The following is a 22,285-nucleotide window of genomic DNA, read 5'->3' on the forward strand; positions in this document are numbered from 1 at the left end:
CACCGTGTAGCCCCGTGACAAGCAGGAGGGCCGTGGAGTCCCTCCTCACCCCTTCCCAGCTGGAGCCTCCAGCACATATGCCCGGCCAGCCAGCTCCCACAGCAGGGTGCGACCCACGGAAGTGTTTGCCCCACTCACTATTTGCTTAGTTTCCTGGAGAAGGAGAAGCTTTGAGATATTTTTTCCTCCTTGCTTCTCACCTTCAGCATAGCAGGAGTGGGAACAGAGGGCTTACAGGGAGCTCCCCAAGCTCCTCATTAGGAGCTCTGGCACCTGAACCGAAGCAGTCTTACACTCTGAATTTAACAGAAGCAAACATAAGTCATAAACACTGGAGGAAATATTAAACATCAATTTAAAAAGCCTGGTTACAGCTTCCTTCCCCAGCCTGGATCGGCCACATAGAGCCCAGCTCCGGAACTCCAGAGCGGGCAGCACAGGGCGCAGCACAGAAGCAGCCATCCGAGGGGACGGATCCTGCCCCTGGAAACGGGGGCTGTCCACTCCAGACGACAGCAGACAGCCCCTCTGCATGGAGCTGGAGCTCTGCTGAGCGCAGATCCCTGTTCCAGTGGCAGGGAGACAACCATCTGACTGGCTCAACCCATGGGAGGCTGCCAGGCGAGAAATAACACGACATATGCAGGCTGCAACAGGGGGGAAGGCTTTTATTGATATAAAAGCATATATAAATAATTCTGTCCCTTTCTTAGAGCAGGCAAGGAAGAAGTCCATCTCCGGCACGACCTCTGGGGTCCCTGTGCCTCAGCCCCACTGCAGGTTGGGGGGGACTGGCCACCCTCCGGGTGGGGGGGCCTGCAGGGATGGGGGCAGATCCTGCACTGGAGGCCAGCCTGGCGGGTACTGGAAAGGTGCTGGTTTCTCGGGCAGAGCGCTGCAGAGGTGGGGAGATGGAAGGGGCAGAGGGGAGATGGGGCCGTCTCAGTATCATAGCAAAACCCTGCTCAGGGGCTGAGCCTCCCTGTGCCCCCTCCACTAGCCCCCAGAGGAGGAGGGGGCCAGCAGAGGAGGGGTTTAGCAGGTATATTCACACCCCCCACCCCCCCAAATCCAGCTGCAGAACTGCCAATTAACCAGCCCCTAGCACACTGAAGCATTTGGTGCTTCCAAATGCGGTGCATGTCACTGAAAAATAAGGTGGGAGCACTAAGGTAAAGGGGTCTGCTGGGGGGGAGAGCAGGTGCAGCCCCCTGAGAGGGGCAGCAGCACCAGCCCCAGGCACAGCTGCCGGCTGGAGAGGCCTCATCCTGGGAGCAGGGCTGGCCCCGTCCCCTCCCACCCCCAGCTGCTCTCTGCTCTTCACACAGCTGAGTTTCGAGAAGAACAAACAAAATTAGCAGATGTTTCTTTCCAAGCAGCCTGAATCCCAAGCCAGCTGTGCACTTCCCAGAGGACAAGGACCCCTCGGAAACAGAGAAACTGCCAAAACGATGGGTGTTTTTCACAGAAGCACCCTTCAGCAGAGGGAACAGGCTTCCTCCTCCAACTCACAGCCTGGGAAACACTTTTTCTCTGTCTCTGTCCCTCAAGCTGACTAGTTCAGGCTGCTGCAAACGACACACCTGACTGAAGAACTGCAAAAGCAAGAAGCATCACTCCCTTGTCTCCAGCTGAAGACAGTGCTTGGCTGGGGCAGGTTTAAATTCATGGGAAACATACCTTTTCCATGAATTCCTGAGTGCAGGAAACTCATTGGTTTTTTAGCAGAAGCCCTGACAGCACCCTTCCAGCTTCTCAGGCCTCTACCTCCGATCCTGATGAATCTTTTTGTTATGCCAGAAGAAATCTAATCAAACTCCTTTACATAATGCCCCAGAGAAGTAGCACCCTCCTCTCCCTGCAGGGCTGACGACGTGGCCGAAAGCCAGCTACAGAAGTTGAGTGCAGTGTCTTCTAGGCAACCGACATAGAGCAAAGTCATTTGGTCTGAAGCTTACCCCCTTGATGGGGATTCTTCAGGGCTGAGGATGAGACAAGACTGCTAGGACGCACACCAAGCCCCTCTCGGGCAGGAATATTTTTTGTTATGTCCAGGCACTGTCGCTCAGGCAGGCAGGGAGTCCCCGCAGCAGCTGTACGGTGGGGTGGGGAGCGGGACAGGCATGCTGCAAGGTGGAACCGCACCGCTGTCAACTAATGAGCTGTTCTGTGAGCGGCAGAACTAATCAATAGGAAGGATGCTGTCTGGGCACTCAATTCCCTGGGGTCTCATAAGATACAAGGGATATCAAAGGTTTACCTACAGCTGGAGCATTCACAATGGCTGTTCCATGTGGATTCTCCAGTATCTAGCAAGGGTCAAGAATATTTCCTTTCCGAAGGCATTTATGGGATCCCTCCACCCACTTCCACATTTATGAAACTTATAGTATCTCAGTATCTCTGAGGCCTCAGACCCCCTTCTGAGGGAAATGAGCAAGTGGGCTCCACAGCAGCTATGGCAGAAGCACACGCTCATGTGCACTGACACGCTCCGTTTCCTTTGGAAATCAGGTTAAAAATCAATCACACCCTGGCAGAGCTCCACTACTAAGAGAACTACACGGACTCCATCCAACTCCAGCCCAGCTCTCCAGAAAGCAATGCCACAGCATGACTTTGAAAATATGCCTCAGGTGGAGGCTTCCAAATGAAGATTGTCTCCTTGAGCCCAGCCAGGCTGGGCGAGCGGCTGCATGAACGATGGGCGGAAGGTAGCATGGCAACTCTCCATCCTTGGGGCTAAACTAGGTGACGGTCAGAAATGGCGCTCAAGTTACTGCCTTTAAGAAAGTGCTACCCTTTAGCCAAGGCAGTACCTGGCCACATGGCCAATTCTAGTCCAGCACGGTGCTTCTGTGCACTGTGGTGTACTTGGAGACCACACAAGGCAGTAGCTCCACCTGTGATTGCCTGCCAGGTATCCTGCTGGAAAGCCCCTGGGAAGGCAGAGACAGAAACTCAGCTACGCTCGCAGGCTGAGGCTTAACACAGCATGAGCTTCCCATCGCTCTCTGGGAGATCATGCTTCCAAGACCTCTTCCATCCCAGCTTGAATCGTTCCCACTCAGTGCTGCCAGAGAAGACAGAGGTGGAGCTGGGCCTCTAGCTAATCTCCTTTTGGAGACGACTGCCCTCAAGAGCACTTTCTCTACTGTTTTGTGCAGACTAACAGTTTTTATTGACTCACCAGCCAGGCAAGGCAGCCCCTGGGCAGGTTATCATCCAAATCCACAAATTCCCCAAAGCACCGTTTGACCCTGCCCCAGATTTCAGGGACCTCAAGGACTGCATAAAAGCATTTTCAGGAGGAACATGGACTCCGCAGGCACCAGGAGCAATAGGGCATTGCATTCCCTAACAATGAGAAACACCACCTCTGGCAGACAAAGCAAAACACACAGTAGCTTGGAAGGGCAATGCTGGGGCTGGAGAGCACAACGGGAGAAGAGAAATGATACAGACACACGTCATCAAGGCCAGATAGAGGAAAAGCAGCTTTGAATAGTTGGTGTTTAGTTCCTGCAGTAGATGGTTTCTGAGCCTGCAGGAACAGCGAGGCTGGGTAGAAAGCAACAACCCTAGAAATCCCAGGTCTTGTGCATCTTTGGAGGCAGCAGGGACCAAGTAGCTATGAGGGTCTGGAAATTCCTCTGGGTATAGCAATGGCTATCTTCTCTAAGAGATTATTTACCCCAAGATCAAGGGATTCACGGGCAGGACAAGCAAAATGGGCAAGTGAAGCATACATGGGGTAGGGAGGTTACAGCTGTCAGTGAGCACCACTGCAAGGCTAAGGGCAGCCAAGCTGATGGATGGAGCAAATGGAAAGCAACAAGCCCAGACAAGCTCCAGAAGGAAGATCCTGCCCAGACCAAACACAGAGAGGACAGGAGCAAACAGAAAAAGAACAAAAGAGAGATTTGGCACCTGCCCAAATGTCATCCAATTAAGCCTGCGGCACAGTCAGGTGAGCAAGGAAACAGCAGGCACCTGAATCTGAATGAATGCCACGAGGAGGAGCTAATTCCACCCTCCCACTGGCAGGGACTGGCAGAGATGTGCAGACAGGGCAGGCACAGGATGGGGAAGCTGTCAACAGATGAGACCGGGCTCCTGGCACTGGACTCTGGGCATTAATAACTCAGCACCGTGGTGCCACTGTCCTTCCAGGCATGTCTGTGCACTCTGCAGAGAGCACAGCAGTACCCTTCTGCTTGCCTTCCTCAGGGAAGCAGCCACAGGCAGCAAGGCCTGGCTTGTCCCCCGGTGACATGGGGAGACACATGCACGCATCTCTGATGTGGGCATGCAAGACTGGATCCATACGTGTGGCCGGAGGGTGTGCTAAGAGCAGGCGCGCAGTGCTGGCTGGACAAGTGGTAAATGATAGCTCAGGAGGGTCCCATTGAGTTGGGACCTCTGATCACCTGCGACTTCTCCTATCCCACTCACAACCCCCTTGTGGGATCCACCCTTTGCCTCGTGCAGGCCAGAAGCAGCAGCCAGCCCTCACATGGATGCTCCCAGCCACCAGTACCTGTTACTCTGAGTTGTGCTCAGTCTCTTTGCTCTCTTCTCCAGCCAGTCCTCTATGGTGCCAAGTGGGACATCTGCTCCCTCCTGCCGCAGCTCCTTCAATCTCTGCTCCCCTGGTTGAGAGAGAGAGGTCTATCAGACACTCGCGCTGCAGTCCTTTCTCTCCATTAAACCCGCTGCTCATTACCCTGCATAGGTTCTTATGGTGGAGAGTTTGCAATTTGCCTGCAGCAGCCCCTCCTCCTCCGCTGTCCACCTGCCATCTGATGGTTGGCCTCCTCACTGGTGACAGCTCCAGCCAGCCAGAGCCAGGAACAAGAACCAAGCCAGCGAGCACAGCGGCAGTTTGGGCACTTAACTGAGGGGAGTCTGACATCTCCCCCTGGGCTAGATCATCCTCATCCTCGCCTGAAAGAGCCTCTGCTGGCCCTGAGCCCTGAGCTGTTTCCAAAGACATGTCCCTCCAACTGTCAGGAGGGACTTTGCCACCTCTGCCCAGTTAGGTGGGAGTGACAGGGACGTCTGTCCGGATCAATGCAGACTTGGCAGGCCACAAGAGTCTGAAAGGTTCAGAGTGCACGTACAACTGAGAGACGGGATTTTAGAGATGCTGTCAGGTCTGTTTAAGGCACATGCTGTGTGATGCATCCCCAGCCCCTGCAGAGACAGGGTGGGAGGCTGTTGCCCAGCCCTGCTCAGCCTAGGTGCAAAATGGGAGCAGAGTGCGGCAGAGGGAGGGAAACAAGGTCCTGCATCTTCTCATGCAAGTTAGGAACGAGCAAGGAAACAGAAGGAAACCTCTGCTCTCTACCAACAGACAGGGCAGCCCAAGGTCCTTTCAAGCTTTCAAACCATCCATCGCTCCAGGGGGGTTGTGCGGGGCAGACACCTGCAGGCACCCTATCCTGCAGCACTGTCCTCTCTGGGCAGAAAGCCACAGAGCCAGTGGGAAGCCCAGCACTCACCCGTCCCTCCTACTGGGCAGAAATCCACAGCTGCCCAGTTAGCAAGGCTCCCTGTTCCCCCTCCACACCAGCAATAAAGCAGGAAGGGATGCTAGTAGAGAACGGGGCCTAGCACAAGTCCTTGACACGAGTGACAGAGTCATGCTCCTGACAGCATGTCAGCCGGAGTGGGCTGAGGAGATGCTCTGAGCTATTAGATCTTCAGCCTAGTGGAAAGTTCCCACCTAACAGAAAAGGGAATGTGATGCTTTGAAAATCAAACACTGATATTAATGAAAAGGAAGCCAAGGCAGCTGTGTGTCATTCCCCTTTGCCCCACTCATCAAACCCTCTGGGGACAAGCGCTCTGGGGAAACCCTGATTCTATTTAGAGATCAGCCCACCAGCGGTCCCACCCCACCTGCAGCTGTGCCCACCAGAGGCCTCCTCCACACCTACCCACCATATGTCACACATTTAAGGAAAATATTATACGTTTCCAGTCAGGGTGTGAAATTAATATTGCTTGGGCAGAGTGAAGGATCACTTCATCCTAGTGGTGGCAACCAATTATTCATCTGCCTGTTGAATATTAATAAGGATGGCAGAAATGTGCTACACAATGAGCAGCCGGAGATGGATAATTTGTCATCCTGCCTTTTCATCTGCTGCTGCTGGGAGGAGTGACGATGTACTCACTGCCACCACAAAGACAGCCTGCTGTGGTCCTGATGTCGAGGTGCTGCTCTGCAACCCGGCGATAAGGATACGGTCAGAGATGGGACTGTTCTAGTCTCCTACAGTTGTTCCCAAGGAGCAAAGCCCCAGCAGAGCTATTTTGGGTCAGCCCAACAGCCTGGCCAGGTGAGGGCACTGGGGAGGCAAGAAGCTTGGCATGGTGAGCTGGGCGCTGCTCAGACTCAGGATACCCGAATTCAGTTCCCAGGTTAGACTTCCCTGGCAACCTTGCACACAACTACCTTATCTCCCTTTGTATCAGGTTTCCCCACCTAGCAAGCGCCTGGGCACATCCCATGTCAGCAAGGGGACAAGCAATGTTTGTGAGAGGCTTTGATGCGGCAGGGAAAAAAATTACAGAGAGAAACCTTTCCCACCTCTACCTACCTCCAAGATTTCCTTTTCATCCCTCTCCAGGCCCCAGCAGAGAACAGACCAAAAACTGCCAAAGCCTCTCTGTTTAGAGCAGGGAGCACCAAGGCTACTGATTCAAAGCGCCACACTAGAAATGGGAGGGAGCCCGTGGTCTTGAGCAGCCACAACTCACTGTCTCATCCAGAAAAGCTCACTGGCTGTAGTGTAGCAACTCCAGACTCACGCTGGCCTATATGAGGCCCCAGGTGTCCAGCTTAGAAAGACATCCAGCTGGCTCCCCATTCACACAGCTCCACAACCTACTGCTCCAAAGCACTCCAACCCTTGGGCTGAGAAGTAAGGCAGCAGGTATGGGCAACTGTCTGGCTCTGCCCACCCTTACGCATGCCCATCAAAAAGACAAATCTTTCGTCTCACCTTCCTCTGAAGCACATGTGTCCCGTCTGGGGACCACCAAAACCACCGTGAGATTGGAAATAGCCCCTGAATGTTAACAGGTATTCCAAGATTCAACTCTGAAACACAATTACCAGCACAAAACCACAATTACTCCTCATACCTGGTTGTGCAGCCAGCCAGACTGCAGCAGCAAGACAGGTGTGAAGGTGCTTCCCCCCTGCTTCTCACTGGGGTATTTGCTTCAAAGTCTAATTACAGCCAATTAAAAAGAGCAGCTGTAGTCATGAAGTGCCTCTCTAATGATGCCAGAGTGGGAGTCCAGATTTATCTTCTCTCCCCGTGCAACTTTTACCATGAGTTTTCTTCCTGAATGAGGCACCTCCGTATGGGAGATGCAACCACCAGCACCGAGCAGGTCATTCACCCTCAGCTCCCTCCCAGGGCCACAAGACGTGGCAGCCCAAACTCCTCCAGAGCATGTGAACAGCAGCAGGCTGTGGCCGAGAGATGAGGTTGATGAGGCCCTGCAATGTGAGCGGCTTAAGAAGTTACCGCCCCGCAGCCAAGAAGTGGCAGCCAACTGCGAGAACGCTCCTTCTCCTGCTCATCGCTAAGTTAAACCAGTTGACTACAGCCACCCCCGGCAGGGTCACTCATACTCTTTCAATCACACGGATATACTGCAAACACTCACCCAACTGTGCCCTGACTCTCCCCTTGCAGCTCCAGCTAGCTGGAGCTCACCAAAGAGGCTGGATTGTGTCAATACTACCAGCAGAAGTGACGCAGATTAGCGGGGAGCCAATAACTTTAAGCAAGAAGATGGCAATTTGACAGTGACTTTTCCTGACATGACTGTACTTAAAATGACAGACTGGAAGTGTCTCGCTGATGAATGATGCAGCAGATGCAGAAGGCTAATGCTCTGATGCGGTAACAGCTGGGAATATGCCTCTCTCCCTGCTGAAGGTGGAAGCTGTTGCTTCTTGATGAGTATATGCTACAGGGTGCAGAAATGCTGAAACCAAACTAGCACATGCTCTAAGCTGTACAGATCAGCGAATTGTCCAGAAATTTTCCTACTTAACCCACAAGACTAACACAAACAACAGGGTGAATTCCCTGCATTAATAAGGCCAAATGTTAAGAAGAATGTAATGTTTCCTTTGGCTGTAACAAAAACATGTCATTAGCAAGGGGAGCTCACTGACAAAGAACTACCAACACCAAACACTTAACAGGGACTCAGGGACAGGTTCAGTATTTATATGACAAAGAAAGTGCCGTCATGGTTTGGCAATGTTAAAAAACATTAGAAAAGACTTTGTAGTGGTTTAGGATGCAAGACTACCCCTGACCACAGGTTAGTGAGCTACACCACTTCGCTACAGGATTTCTTTGCAACTTTTTCTGAAGCATCTGCCCCTGGACAAGGGGAGACATGGGTTCAACACAGTCCAACATCTCTGCTTCTATACCCATGCACCAGAGCTGAGGAGACCGTCCACTTTTACCCCACCAGAGGCAGAGCGTGATCATCTCCAGCACGGTCACACGAGGCTCTGCACAAAACGGTGAGAGGGCTCTGGAGCTTCCAGCCTCTCAGCTCATCTCAAACTCCCGACCAACCCAGGCTGCAAGCTTGTCAAAATCTCCCAGAGGCTGCGGCTTCAGATGGGAAATCTCTGAGGACGCTGACAGTTCGGGGAGAGGCAGCCTGATCTAGACCACTGCTCTAAGCCATACTGTATCATCCCACTGCAGCGCCTGCCATGCCTCACAGCACAAAAACACCAGGACTAGGTGCTAATGCATATAGGGACATTACCGACAGAGCCGCCTGACGGACATGCTACAAGGATCAGGTCTCCCGCGTGACTAATGCACCTGCAGTCCAACCTGCCATCACTGGAGCTTGCCTTAAACTCTGCCCTAAGCCCCACCAACTGAGACACTGATGCTTCAGTAGCCTAAGGAGCGGTAAAATGTCCCCACAAACACTGAACAGTGGCTTGGCTTTTGTAGCTGTTCCTTCCATCCAGTCTACTGTGTTATGGGCTGCACCTCTTCTCCACCAAGCCCTGCTGAGCCCTTCTCTCCATCAAACCCCTTCAAGCAGATCAGATTTAGAGGTCTGTGTGATGCTCAGCCTGCTCGCTCAGCTCACATGGGATTTCCGTGGAGCAACACTGCAAGAGAGGTGAGCAGGATTTAACTCTACGACCAGGCATTTGTGTTAGAGCAGCTCAGCCAAGCGCAAGGCACCCTGCCGTCCCCTGGCCATTGCTCCTTGAGGTCTAATTGTTTAATTAACTGTTTGACTTGGTAATACAAATGCAAGGTTTCCAAGTAATCTCCCAGGAATCAGCTCTCTTGCTAGCCAATTCTCCACTTAACACCTGACCCATGTGACAGAAGTCAATATTCAATAACAAGTGTAATTGGCAAAGAAACCTGCCCAAGCACAGAGGAGCTTGCCAGCCTTCCCCTGCAGCTCCGCTCTGCTCCAAAGAGCTTTCACTTCCCCTGCAATAAACAGCCTTCAATGACTGGAAACACTACAGGTTCCTGCAAATAGGCTGACATCCCATGCCACCTCTCAGGAGCCCAGCGCTTAAACCCTGCTGCAGAGAAGAGTCGGGGAGAGGTTTAGGCTAGCAGCGGGGAAGAGGAACGCGACTGCCAGCCTGGTACTGCTGCCCCGAGAAGGGCTGGCTGGAGCGCTCCGTCTCCCACGCAGCCCAACAAGACGGGTTTTATTGACTGCCAGTGTGGTTCAGTGTTTGATTCACAGAGTCGCCTTGGGGATTTGCAGACTGACTCAGCAATGGCGAGGACTGGAATAACTCCGTAGTGCCTGCCTTTCTCCTGCTCCCCCAGGTTCACCAGAGCCCTGCCTCCCCCCATCTGATCTCTCGGAAGGCCAGGAGAGTCTCTACTCCACGCACACACCAAATCTCATATCTATGTGTGTACGTACACACACGCACTTTCAACACTTAAGCCTGTTTTTGCCAGACTATTGGCAAAACAACAGTTGGCTTCAGCTGGCAGTGTGGGCACAAGATCTGCTCGGAATTTGGGCTGCATTAGGAAGTGCGTTGCCAGCGGGTCGAGGAAGTGATCCTTCCTCTCTTTGCTCTGCGCTAGTAAGGCCATGTCTGGGTGCTGTGTCCGGCGCTGGGCTCCCCAGAACCACAGAGACAGGGACATACTGGATGGAGTCCAGCAAAGGTGAGAGGCAACAGGCACAAACCAAAATACAGGAATCTCAATTTAAATATAAAAAAAACAAGTTATTGCAAACATGGTCAAACACTGGAACAGGTTGCCCACAGAGGTTGTAGAGTCTTTAGCCTTGGAGATACTCAAAACACAACTGGACGTGGTCCTGGGCAGCCTGCTCCAGTTCACCCTGCCTTGAGCAAGGTAGGGTTGGGACTAGACTATCTCCAGTAGAGACCTCAACCATTCCATAAGTTCTCACTAACACCTCACTCCCATTTCCTCTAACCACAAAAGTAATGAATCCTATGGAGAAAACAGAGCTGCCACCCCTTTTAGGGCAAGGAGGCGGTACTCCCAGAGTGAAAAAGTTCTAAAGTGCTCTGGAGACTCACAGCAGGACAGCATCTGAGCATTCTCTGCCCAAACTCCAGTCCCACCCAAAGGCATTTGAGCAGAGGCCATTTCTGGATCCAAGACCCCATGTCCTCTCCTCAGGACAACACAACTGATGGCAGGCTAGCTCTACCTAAGAGTGGAAGCAGCAGCTCCCTGGCAATAGTAGACACATGGGGGGGAATCAAATCCATAAATTTAAGGGGAAGTGATGTACCAGTGCCCTCTGCTGCTGACAGTTTTTATTCCCTGACTGAACAAAACCCCAAGGGCTCAGAAGACCCACTCTGCTTCAGATGCTTGCTGCTGAGTAGTAACAGCATTGCTCAACTCTAGGTTTGTGTCTGTGCCAGCAGATCAAGAGCAGAAAGCATCTGAAAAACTGCAGCACTTGCAGACGCGCTAGAGGCTCACACGGCACAGAGAGGCAGGCGGGAGGGATCCATGCTCAGCTTGCTGCGTAAAGGCAGCATGGGACTGCAAGCTCTCGCTGCACAACCCCTCGGGTGCCCCTTTGCAGCCCACACTCCTGCAGCAACTCCCCCTCCTCAGAGACCCCCGGACATTTTCCTGTTTGAGGACTCACCTTGAACCTGGGCACTCAGCTTCTCCAGGTCCTGCTCTGTCATGTGGGAAAATCTGCAGTTGGACCCAAAGTCACACTGTCCTGGAACAAAAGCCACGGAGCTCCATGAGAGCTGCACACACAAGGTTCTCCCTTGTAAACATGCATGCAAACCCAAGATCCATTACACCTGCATGCTGGACATACAGACCCAAGCCCTTCACTGCCTCCAAGACAAACATACAGAGCAGGGCTCTCCAGAACAACCGTGGGCTGGCTCACAAAGGAGCTGCTGGAGCTCGGGCAGCTATTTCTACCTCAGAAATCCTCACCTGTTTGCAGAAATTTCCGACAAGGTTTCTTGGTTTGCTCCTCTTGCAGGATAGCGGCAGCATCTAGGGGAGACAACATAGGGTAAAGATTCTCTTGCACAGCAACACCCTGTCGTATCATGGTCCCAGACAGGTCAGCTGCCTAGTGGGAAGTCATTTTACATGACAACCATGAACTTAAGCCACAGACAAATTGACAGTTAGCAGTCCCTATCTGTACCGCTGGTTTCAGCTTTTCACTGGCTTGCAAATATCACCTTCTTTGCTTTCTGCTTCATGTTTTCTCTCTTCCCATTAGGGGAAAAGATGCATGACAGAGAAGCAAGGATGCTGCAGCACTTCTGTGCAGCAGAGAAAGACCAGGCAGACTCACAGAGCTCTCAAAAATCTCCGTGCAAGGCCTCACAGAACCCTGTGCCAAGTCTCAAGTGGACACCACTGAAATAGACCTTCACCTCCCAGAGATGTCCTGGGGAAAGCGAGCCCCAAAGACACAGCAGCTCCCATAGACTGTGGAAGAACTTGTACTGGCTGATACCAGGCCACAGAGTCTGGAGACAAGAGGAAATGAATCCCCTAATCAGAGATGGGATGAGGAATTTTATCAGTCAGAGGGAAATCAAGAGTTGCAGCCTGTTGAGAAGAAAAGTGCTAGGCAATCTGCCTCACCATCACTGACCCTGCTAGAACTGGGCTGGGCTGGGGCTCTTGGTCCTCCACACCTGCGAGCTTTTCCAACTTCCACATATGGATAAACAGACAGCAGAGCCACCCAGAGCTCCACAGGGTACTCCTCACCTACCAAGCCAGGAGACAAACACAGCCTGCAACTCCTAGTCCTGAGGAACCGGAGGAACATACAGGCAATGTTTCACAATCAGTTTAACCCAAACTAAGTCTTTGCTACCGCAAAAATACACAGTCCTGCTCTCAGGACCCAGGACACACATTCCCACCATATTCCTCAGGCTGGTACTAAGACACATGTAATTGTGTGGCAAGCCAGGTCAGAGCGCTGAGCTGGGTGAGAGGAGTCCTCTTAAACCCGCAGAGGGCACAAAGCCTTCCTCCAGCCCCAGAACTCCAATCCCTCCTCTGCCACAGCCCCAATTCATCTAGCCCTCCTCCTCTGCTCCCTGCCTTGGCTAAGATAGGTTTGGGCACACCATGCTTTGAGCTGCTCCCCCAACCCTCTCACCCAACTGGGATCTCCAGTCAAGCAGTTGCATCCTCAGCCTCTCCCATGGCCACACTGAGAATCAACACCTCCACCCAGTGCAGAGAACTGCCGCCAGCTTCCCGTTCACGCAACACGTGTGTACAGCCTGCCTTCCAGCCCGCTTTCTCCATCTACACACATACACACCCATAGTCCTTCCTCCTCACACATCAGAGATCAACTCTGGTTTGCCAAAGGCACCTAACTCACTCACTTTGTTCCCTCAGGTCTCCTGTCTCAGATTTGCCCATGATGCCAAGAGAGCTTTCTCTGCAACTCATGTTCTCAGAAACAACCTCCCTGTCTCTTCTACCTCATTTCAAGTCCCAGCTGACATCTAGAGTTTCCCCTTCCGACATCCAGAGAAATGAAGGCTTTGCACCTGAGACTGCTTGACAGCCAGAGTATCAAGCCTACAATGTACTGGCACGGACAATCTGAATATACATCATCACTGGTGATTTATTTTATCTATTCCACCACCACCTCATTCATCACCTCCCCAGTCCCAGAAAGGGAGTGGCAGACAGTCGGTCACACCCACCTCGGAATAAGTCGTACCAAACTCTCTTAGCCCGGAGATGCTGCACTCCATTGAGATGTTTCTTCCTGTTGTGAAGGTTGTCCTGAAAGGACCTGTCACAGTAATCACAGAAGTATCTTTTCCCCATCTCTCTTCTGGCAGAGCAGCATCAGCACGGCCTGGGAACCATCAGACAAATCCTCGGCACCCAGCCATGCCTGCCCTGGGGACAGAGGATCCAAGATTTACAGCACCTGCTTCCAAGGGAGAAGAATTCAAATCATTTAGGGTTGGCAGACAGAGAAAGAGGTGAGACCCAATAGTATATATTCTTGTCCATCAGAGAATGGTAAGGCAGCATGTACATGGGCGAACAGATCTGCATTTCTTAACTCCATTACCCAAAGCAACAACGTCTCTGCTGAAAGAATTCTCCTTCCCTGAGTGTGCTGGAGTTCAATGACACAAAGCAGAGACCCCAGAGAGCCAATGGCTCCCAGCCACCACCTGCACCAGGGAAGGTGCAGCAGAAACCATCCAATGTGAAACAGGAGCTAAAGGCCCATGCTGCAGCCTCCACCTGGGGCCCCAGGGCTTTAACCCCAGATCACTGACAACCTCCACAAGCTCCCAAGCAAGAGGAAGGAAATTCCCCCGTGTCCATCCCTACAAGGTAAGGTAGAAACTCAGTGACTCCTCAAAGATGAAAAGAAGACCTAATCTCATCTACACTGCAAGGGGGAAGCTGAATTTCAAGCACTAAATTACATAACACTTCGTTCAGTTCACCTAACCACCTATTCACTCCTGTACATCAAGGACTGCTCTCCTCATCCTCCCCAGGCTACAGCAGCAAAATGTGCCTGCTTCACCGAGTACAGCACTTGCAATAACTAAGATCACAACAGCCTTACAGCCAGGAGGAAAGAACCCCCAACTCCATAGTCACTGGAGATGCCCAGTCCTTCTCCTACCACAGGGGAGAGGGGCTTATCACACCTGTATTTGTAGTCCACAGACTCTGCTGGGGAGTATCAAAAAGTAACAGGACAGCATTTGGTTGCTCTCATCTGTGCTGGACCTGGAGCAGCCCAGGCCCTGCTAGGGCAGGTGAATTTTAAGTACAGCCCTGTCTCTACATCAGCTGTCCTTGCCAGAGGTGCAACAGATACTCTGAAGGAGCTGTAAGTTCTCTCCTGAGTGAATATAAAGGTACCTGATAAATGCCGAAGATGGATGGACTGGGAGATAAACTCCAAAAGCAATTCTCCAGTTTTTGACACCTTGACAGCCAAATGTGTTTAAAAAATGGCATGGAGACCAGTGCAAGAAATAAAGATTTTATAAATAAAACAGGGTCAGAATCAATCACAGCCTCCCTAACGATTCCTCAGAATCAGCAGGAAGAGCAGCAGCAACAGGCAATCCCTCAGAGCTCAAGCACGCTGAGCTAAGGCAGTTCTGCCAAGCTCTCCTGCCAGCCATCCATCCTGGCACCTCATGAGCATCTGCGCCAAACGCCTTTCCTTCCCCCACTCGCGGGAACTCCTGCTTCAAAATCAAGCCCCTGCAAGTCTCTTGGGCCTCGCGCCACAAGTCAACGTAGTCTCCTCCATCCGCATCCAGTTGCATTCAACGAAAAGATCTTCTGAGGTTTTTTTTAATCAGCTTGCAAACGGTCACACTGAAGGTAGAATGTTCAGAGACACAACTGAACCTGAAATCTTTCTGTTTTAAGGTCCCTTCCTTCTTCTGCAGGTGAAATGCCTTGTTGGGAGGTGGTGCTGATCAGCCGGCCATCTCTCCCTGATGCGACTGCAAACTGCTTCACCTGCAAATACAGTCAGACCTGGCTCCTACTTGGAAGGTGTAACTCAGCTCTGTAGGGCCTGAGGTCTGAAATTGTCCCACTCCAGCCCAAGAAACCAAAACCAAGTGCTGCTTAACTAACATTAAGCCATAATTTCCCCCCTCCTTTGCTAGATCATCCCAGAGCTTTGCAGACAGCCTGGCAGCCAGCTCTGCTGCACTGTGGTGGGGCTGCTGGCATCCAGAGGGAATGCTCTTACCCTCAGTGTCTGGCCCACTGGCAGGCTCTGCCGTGGCTCTTAAGTATGGAAAAATCCCCCTTCTGCATCTTATGCCATAGTCTCCCCAAGTTTCTGGTAACATAAGATCTTCCTGATTCAGCTGCTGGCTCCTGCACTCCATCTCTGCAGAAGTGGCTGCTGTGAACGGGGAAAACAAATGAGATTCTGCAGTGGTCCCACACAAGTTTCCACAGATCTCAGTGGGAATTCTGCCTGCAGAAGCCCAGCAGCAGCCAGCCTTTGAAATCGTATTTCAAACTTTTCCTTTCATCACCCTGACGGCAATAATTGCAGCAGCTCATTCCCCCTCCTTCCCCAGCAACGAGGGCAGAAAGCTCCCACAGATTTCAGGCAGCCAGATCCCACACCCCAGAGGTGCCGGCTCCCAGATTCTCCCAGCAATTTCCATTGCAGGGGATGAACGGAATAAAGAAAAGCAATTAGAGGAGCATCAGATTCTCCCAGAGATCGCCCCCTCCACAGATTTCCATCTTTTTAAGAATTCAATTGCTTGGATTATCTTGGCTGGATTCTGACAACTCTCTGCAGTATCGGTATCCACAGTGCTTTGCGCTGAACTAGTATGTAGGAATAAAAGCTGCTTCTGAGCAACACTGGCTAACCTATTTCCATTTTCCCAAATGGGCCAAACAGTAAACAAAGAGCATTATTCAGCTGAAAACAGAGATGTTTTCTAATTAAATCCATCTTAGTCATTATGAAATAAAGTAAATGTAGCTGCCTTATAAAGAACTGCTTCAGCTCAGCCATTTCCTCTTAACGTTTCTAGACCCTAATTTGCAATTGAATTCAGGCTAATAGACCCCTGGACCCACAGGCAGCCATAAACGATTTCAGACAGGCTTTGTACCAGCTTAAAAGTCTTTCTGCATAAATCCAAATACAAAAAATCCTTGGGCTTTGTCGTATCTTGATGCTTAAAAGTATTAACAAAAAAATCCTCCACTGTAAGCCTCTTGGAGCAATGTTTTATAAGAAATAACATGTTCTAAGACACCTAGCAGGTGTCTCACTCATCCAGCTGAGGTGCTTGGTAAAACTCCAGGCAAGATCTCATGTGCACCATCCTATATTCTCCCTTCTCAAATTGCTGCCAAAACACTCCACATTGCGCTCTACTGGCTATGGATTTATGCAGGACTCACCGGGGGTTCTTTCACTGTCTCCCCTGCAATGTGGACAGAGGGAAGAAGGTGACCCAGAAACGGGCATGCAGCAGACTTGTTTTCGTCTGGGTGCAACTGCTTTTTCTCTGTGCTGAACCCTGAGAATTGCTGCTGGGCCTTGACCTCAATTTCCTGCTTTCTTATAGCCCAGGCTTGGGGCCACTTCAGCCACTTTGGGTATGCAGACAGATGTGAAGTTAATTAAATCCAAGTGTCAAGCTTGTGATACTCAGCTGCCAATTTAAAAGTGCTCATATCTCTGTGGGAACACGTAAAACGCCAGCAGAGTCTGCCAGCACCTTCACAATGACAGAGGGACTGATTCCAATTTCCTTTATGCCCGGTGTAAATCCAGAGCCACCGGCTCAGTTCAGCATTAACGTCAACCTGACCGTTACACAAACCCATCCTAGTGGTAGCAGCTTATAGGCTGTTGGGGAGATTTGTCTTAGACACAATCCCTACCAGTTAACTTTGAAGAATAATAATTCATCTTTTCAGCAGGCCGGCCTGAGGGATAACACTACACTCAGGGCATGGGAATGCATTAGGCACCTTCCAGCCTCTGTACCAGCTTCCAGCACAAGCAGAGGTTTTGCCCTACCCCAGAGATCCCACAGCAGCTATATGCAGGGAACCAAACATAAATAAATTAAGAGAAATGACTACACAGCCAGGCTCTTCCTGAGCGGCTGAGACAAATCAAGTGACAGAGTGAGTGTGACTTGAGGATCTGTTCTGAAATTTAATGTAGATGCTCATTCTAACAACAATCCTGCCATGGGATGACTTCAAGATTACCCCACGCTGCTATGTCTGCCCTGCCTTTCCCAACTCAGACCCATCCCTCCTTCTCACCAGTGCTGGAGCCACGCTGGGATCCCTCTGCACTCCCTGAGGTTAAACAGAAAGAAATACATGGAGAAAGGGTGCAAATGGGCATGTTCCCACTTCAGCAATGGCATATGTGTCCACGTCACACCCCTCACGAGGCCTCTGGAGCGGCCGTCTGAGTGTCCTCTAGCTTTTAGGAGCTGCAGCATCCATCTCCCATTCAGACTACGCTGATGATGCTCGCCACCCTCCACAGCTGGCCCAAACAAGAAGAACGCCCCCAGCTTGCCCCCACCCTCCCCTAGGAGAAGAGGACATTGACACAAACCCCTGTCTCCTCTCTTTGCCTCTCCTCTGTCATAGAATCACAAAATCATAAAATGGCCTGGTCTGGAAAGGACCCACAAGGATCACTGAGTCCAACACCTGTCCCTGCACAGGACAAACCCAAATTCACACCATGTCTCTGAGGGCCTTGTCCAAGTGCTTCTTGAATATCGCCAGACTGGTGCCGTGATGCCTCCCTGGGGAGCCTGACTCTGTACCTCTGACTGCTCATCCACTGAGCCAGGCAAAAGCACCTAAAACAAGTGAGAGCATTTGCCTTTCATGTCTTCCTCATTACTTTTTTTTTTTCAATTTTCACATTATCATTTACTTAGACAACGCAGAAAATACCGCTTTACCCAGATGCCGAATCAAACATAACAGGTAAATAATCCAGTTGAACGGGTAATGATTACCAGTAGGTTAAAATCTGTCAACATAAACTACTGGGTTAAATTCTTTTGACCAGCAGAAACACTCTCAGCAACGACACACCGATGGTGTCTCCCGCCCCTCAGCAAGGCCCGCCGGCCCCAGGCCCCTCCTGCAGCCGGGGACGGGCTCACCCAACGCGCCTTGCTTTGCTGGAGCTGAAATGAGGACTCCAGCCCAGCGGCCTGCGCTAACTCTGCTGATTTTACCTCAAAAAACCCAAGAAAACAACACCCCGGTAACACTCACCTCGGGCCTAGGCCGGGAGGAGCCTACATCTCCCAGCATGCCCCGCGGTGGACGGGGCATCCGCCTACATCTCCCGGCAGGCCCCGCGCCGCCCCGCCAGCGCATGCGCAGAGCGCGGGGGCAAGATGGCGCTGCTGCGGCAGGCGTACAGCGCGCTGTTCCGCCGCACCTCCACCTTCGCCCTCACCATCGTCCTGGGCGCCGTCTTCTTCGAGCGCGCCTTCGACCAGGGCGCCGACGCCATCTTCGAGCACCTCAACGAGGGGGTAAGGGAGCGCGGCGACGCGACGCGGGTCCACCCGGGTGTAGGCCCGGCCCTGAAGGTCAGGCCGGTCCCGCCTGGGCCCGGCCCCGGGGCGAGCGCCTAGAGCTCGTCCCTGCGGCTGCGGCGGGCGCTCCTCCGGCCGAATCGCGACCTTGGGCTCCCCGAGGAGGCCCCGAGCGCTGAGGCCGCTTTTCAGCGCTGCCCTGCGGCAGCTGCCTCGGTGCGGAGGCTTCGCTGGTGTCGCGGTGCTGGGTGGGCTCGGGGCTTCGGCAGGTCCTTGGCTCTCCTGGCTGCGAATGCCTCAAAGAGAGTGAGATGCAGGAAGGTTAAAATGGCTTGAGCTTGATTTGGGCTCCGTAGGCCTGTAGTCCTCTGCACTTTACCACCTACCCATGGCAGAGGGAGGGGATGAGGCCGGCGACTGTGCAGCACTGCGAGGGGTGGCTGGGACATAGAACTGTAGAATCATTAAGGTTGGAAAAGATCTCTAAGGTCATCGAGTCCAACTGCCGACCCAATGCCCCAGGTCTTCTAAACCATGTCCCCAAGTGCCATGTTTATGTGTTTTCTGAACACCTCCAGGGATGGTGACTCCCCCACCTCTCTGGGCAGCCTGGTCCAATGCCTGACCACTCTTGCAGTAAAGTCATTGTTCCTAATATCCAACCTAAACCTCCCCTGATGCAGCTTGAGGACATTTTCTGTCATCCTATCACTCGTTACTTGGGAGAAGAGACTAACACCCACCTCGCTACAACTTCCTTTCAGGTAGTTGTTGAGAGCAATAAGGGCTCCCCTCAGCCCCCTCTTCTCCAGGCTAAACAACCCCAGCTCACTCAGCAGCTCCTCATAAGACTTGTCTCCAGACCCTGCCCCAGCCCCGCTGCCCTTCTCTGGACACGCTCCAGCACCTCAATGTCCTTGTTGTCCCGAGGGGCCCAAAACTGAGCCCAGCATTCGAGGTGGGGCCTCACCAGTGCCGAGCACAGGGGCCCCATCCCTGCCCGGCTCCTGCTGGCCACACTATTCCTGATACAAGCCAGGATGCTGTTGGCCTCCTTGGCCACCTGGGCACTGCTGGCTCATGCCCAGCCGGCTGTCAGCCAGCACCCCCAGGGCCTTCTCCGCCGGGCAGCTTTCCAGCCACTCTTCTGCAAGCCTGTAGCGCTGCATGGCGTTGTTGTGACCCAAGTGCAGGACCTGGCATTAGCCTTGTTAAACCTCATACAATTGGCCTTGGCCCATTGATCCAGGTTACCCAGATCCCAGGCTACAGCGCTGTAAAGGACAGGAGAGCGGGCTGTCCTGGGCACGAATGTTAGATGAGATGGATCAAGCCATCCTTATACTTCAGAGCAGAGCTGTGATGGGATAATAATTGCCTGGACGCTGAGTCACATGGACAGGACGTGTAACAGTGTCCTGGGCAGGATGAGGTGATGCAGTGTGTGCCCTAAGAAAAGGTGGTGTTATTTCCATCTTGCACTGAGTATAAAAAAACTTAGTGTGTTGCATGTTCCCATCTACAGCACAGCAGTCCTCTTCCCTGTCCTGCAGCGCTGATGGGCTTCGGGTCTCTCGAAGCACCCAGGGTGCAGTTTCCCAGGATAGCTGGGTCATCTCGATGGCTCTGATGCTGAAAAGAGCTGCCCTGCACCTTCCCTGACAGCACAATGTCTGCTCTTTGGCCTCCTGACCCTGGGCGTGAAACCAGCTGAAAACTGATACCGCACAGAGGCAGCTTCACTGCCCTGAAGTAACTCACCAGGGGCTGGGTGAGCTGAGGAAATCCAGTAAGAGCAAGACCAGGGTCTCTGTCTCTTCCTTTTTAGCAACAGTCATTTGTTAAAAGCTGACATAAAATCACATCTGAACTGTAGCTTTGCACTCCTTTTTTCAATTTTAGCATTAATTTTCTATGTGCTAATGTTTTCTCAAGCAGGTTTTGAAAACAAAGTGTCAAGAAAGTTAACTTTTTTTTGAAAATCTAAAGCACTGTCTACAACAAACAGCAAAGCAAGCATGTACCTGGCTCTCACGCAGCACTTCCCTCAGTACCTACCGTGCCGGCTGGTTTCAGTGCCTGGAACAGGATCTTTCTGTGCATCCTGTATCTCTGGGAGCAGAAACACCTTCTGCAGTCTGAGTGCAAAGCCGAGGCAGCATGACTGGAATACTCTTAACAATCTCTGGCTCACAGAGCAGGGGAATGGGGGAAGTAGGATGGCTGCAGGTTCCTCCTGTCTAGTCTCAAGGCCACAGAGCCCCCGTGTGCCTTTCCTGTCCTGCAGACCCGGGTGCAGGACTCCCTCTGCTGCCTCCTCCATGGGCAGGATGGGTGTGGGGGGCTGAGGCACAGCAGCATTGGTGGGTGCTGGTCTCCCTAAGCCCCAAAAGGGTAGGAATGCAGAGGGAGCAGAGGAAGCAGTAAGAGGATGAACTGTTCCACTGTGCCTGTTCCACAGCACAAAGCAGCTTCTTTCCCCCAGAGTGGGCTTGTGGCTTCTCAGCTGCTGTCTGGCTGTTCCTCCTGAAACCTTTGTGTGGGATCGTTGCTGCTGTGGAGCAGGGTGTGCGCCGCATAGCAGGGAAACGCAGGATGACGGCACCCGTGTTCTCATGTAACCTGGTGGTACTTATGGATATGTTTTTGTACAAACTCTTCTTTCCTCTCTTGCTATTGCCTGTTGCAGACATAGGCTTTGTGATAACTTGCATTTTAAAGCAAAGCTTTATCCCAGGACTACTGAAAAGCTAGCTAAGATTACCATTTGGGCTTGTTTATTTTACATACAGAAACTGTGGAAACACATCAAGCACAAGTATGAGTTAAGTGAAGATTGAAATGCTCAGCAGCAGGATCCAGGCTGGGGTGGCAAAAGACACTGCAGAGAAGGATTTGGTCTCCTGAAACTGGTTGTCTTGAAATAGAAATGGATTCCTGACTGAACAGCTCCGAGCCAGATTATGTCAGCCACCTACTGATATGATGTAAACCAAGATGGACTCAAGGAGTTCTGCTGCTGTACTCAAACTTACTGTGTTAAAATAAAAAATTATTGGTCCATGTCTCATGCCTCTCACCTGACTTATCCTTTGGCCTGCTTGTAACCTCTCCTCCTCTAGGAGGAGATGGAGAATGCCTAAATATGGCCCTACACCTTTGTTTCAAGACACTGTAATAAATCACAACATCCTAAAAAATGGTTCAAAAGACTTGAAAGCTCCACTGACACCACCCTTGGTTTCTGCCTGATGAGAACTTTGAGAGGGGTAAGGAGCTGACTGCTTTCTCCTAGTCTTGATCAAAGAAAAGTGACTTAAAATAATTTACATGCTCTTTTGTAAATCATTTATGTTTTTGACGCAGGATTGTACTGGTTCTTGGCCTGTCATCCTTTCTCAGTGGCAGCAGATGCTGCTGCCGCCTTGCTGTAACCAAGGAGAGATCTGCCTCGCCACTGGCCCTTTGAGCCTCCGAACTGCTGCAGGCGAGTGCTGGTGTATGCCCAGTGGTCTGCTGGGCTGAAACGAGGGATGGCGTGTAACTTTTAGCTTGTCCAGAACCTACTGGGATGGGATGTAGATCTTGTCCCTAGCTATTTCTGTGCCTTCTGGCTCTTCAGGCAGCTTGAGGGGCAGAACT

The 22,285-nt window shown here is 51.9% G+C and overlaps 2 protein-coding genes across 6 annotated transcripts; one reads left to right on the plus strand and one right to left on the minus strand.

Annotated features, from left to right (window-relative positions):
• Window positions 1-648: 648 nt before the first annotated feature.
• On the minus strand, window positions 649-18,462 carry ZMAT5 (zinc finger matrin-type 5). 5 transcript variants are annotated; one of them, XM_075109902.1, is made up of 7 exons: window positions 18,375-18,422; window positions 17,826-17,947; window positions 13,277-13,509; window positions 11,514-11,576; window positions 11,203-11,283; window positions 4,541-4,652; window positions 649-895 (listed from the first exon to the last, which is right to left on the minus strand). In XM_075109902.1, the coding sequence occupies exons 3-7, from the start codon at window positions 13,401-13,403 to the stop codon at window positions 766-768; spliced, it is 513 nt and encodes a 170-aa protein (XP_074966003.1). In that variant the 5' UTR covers window positions 13,404-13,509; window positions 17,826-17,947; window positions 18,375-18,422; the 3' UTR covers window positions 649-765. The 5 variants fall into 5 exon arrangements, with proteins under 5 accessions (XP_074966003.1, XP_074966002.1, XP_074966004.1 ...); XM_075109901.1 differs by lacking the exon at window positions 17,826-17,947 and having other exon boundaries at window positions 18,375-18,462; XM_075109903.1 differs by lacking the exon at window positions 17,826-17,947 and having other exon boundaries at window positions 13,277-13,478; window positions 18,375-18,460.
• UQCR10 (ubiquinol-cytochrome c reductase, complex III subunit X) lies at window positions 18,463-21,708 on the plus strand. Its single transcript, XM_075109905.1, has 2 exons — window positions 18,463-18,640; window positions 21,436-21,708. Exons 1-2 carry the CDS (start codon window positions 18,500-18,502, stop codon window positions 21,481-21,483), a joined length of 189 nt encoding a protein of 62 aa, XP_074966006.1. The 5' UTR covers window positions 18,463-18,499; the 3' UTR covers window positions 21,484-21,708.
• Window positions 21,709-22,285: the final 577 nt, after the last annotated feature.

Source organism: Phalacrocorax aristotelis, chromosome 15 (genome assembly GCF_949628215.1).
Source record: "Phalacrocorax aristotelis chromosome 15, bGulAri2.1, whole genome shotgun sequence".
Taxonomy (NCBI): Eukaryota; Metazoa; Chordata; class Aves; order Suliformes; family Phalacrocoracidae; genus Phalacrocorax; species Phalacrocorax aristotelis.

Bases quoted from the DNA above. Each gene is read 5' to 3' on its own strand.
- ZMAT5 (XM_075109901.1), bottom strand. From the start codon at position 13,403: ATGGGGAAAAGATACTTCTGTGATTACTGTGACAGGTCCTTTCAGGAC. The intron at 11,577-13,276 runs GTGGGTGTGACC...TGTCTCCCCTAG, and splicing joins TTGGTACGACTTATTCCGAG to ATGCTGCCGCTATCCTGCAA. The intron at 4,653-11,202 runs GTGAGTCCTCAA...TCTCTCAACCAG, and splicing joins GCTGAGTGCCCAGGTTCAAG to GGGAGCAGAGATTGAAGGAG.
- UQCR10 (XM_075109905.1), top strand. From the start codon at position 18,500: ATGGCGCTGCTGCGGCAGGCGTACAGCGCGCTGTTCCGCCGCACCTCC. The intron at 18,641-21,435 runs GTAAGGGAGCGC...TTTTACATACAG, and splicing joins TCGAGCACCTCAACGAGGGG to AAACTGTGGAAACACATCAA.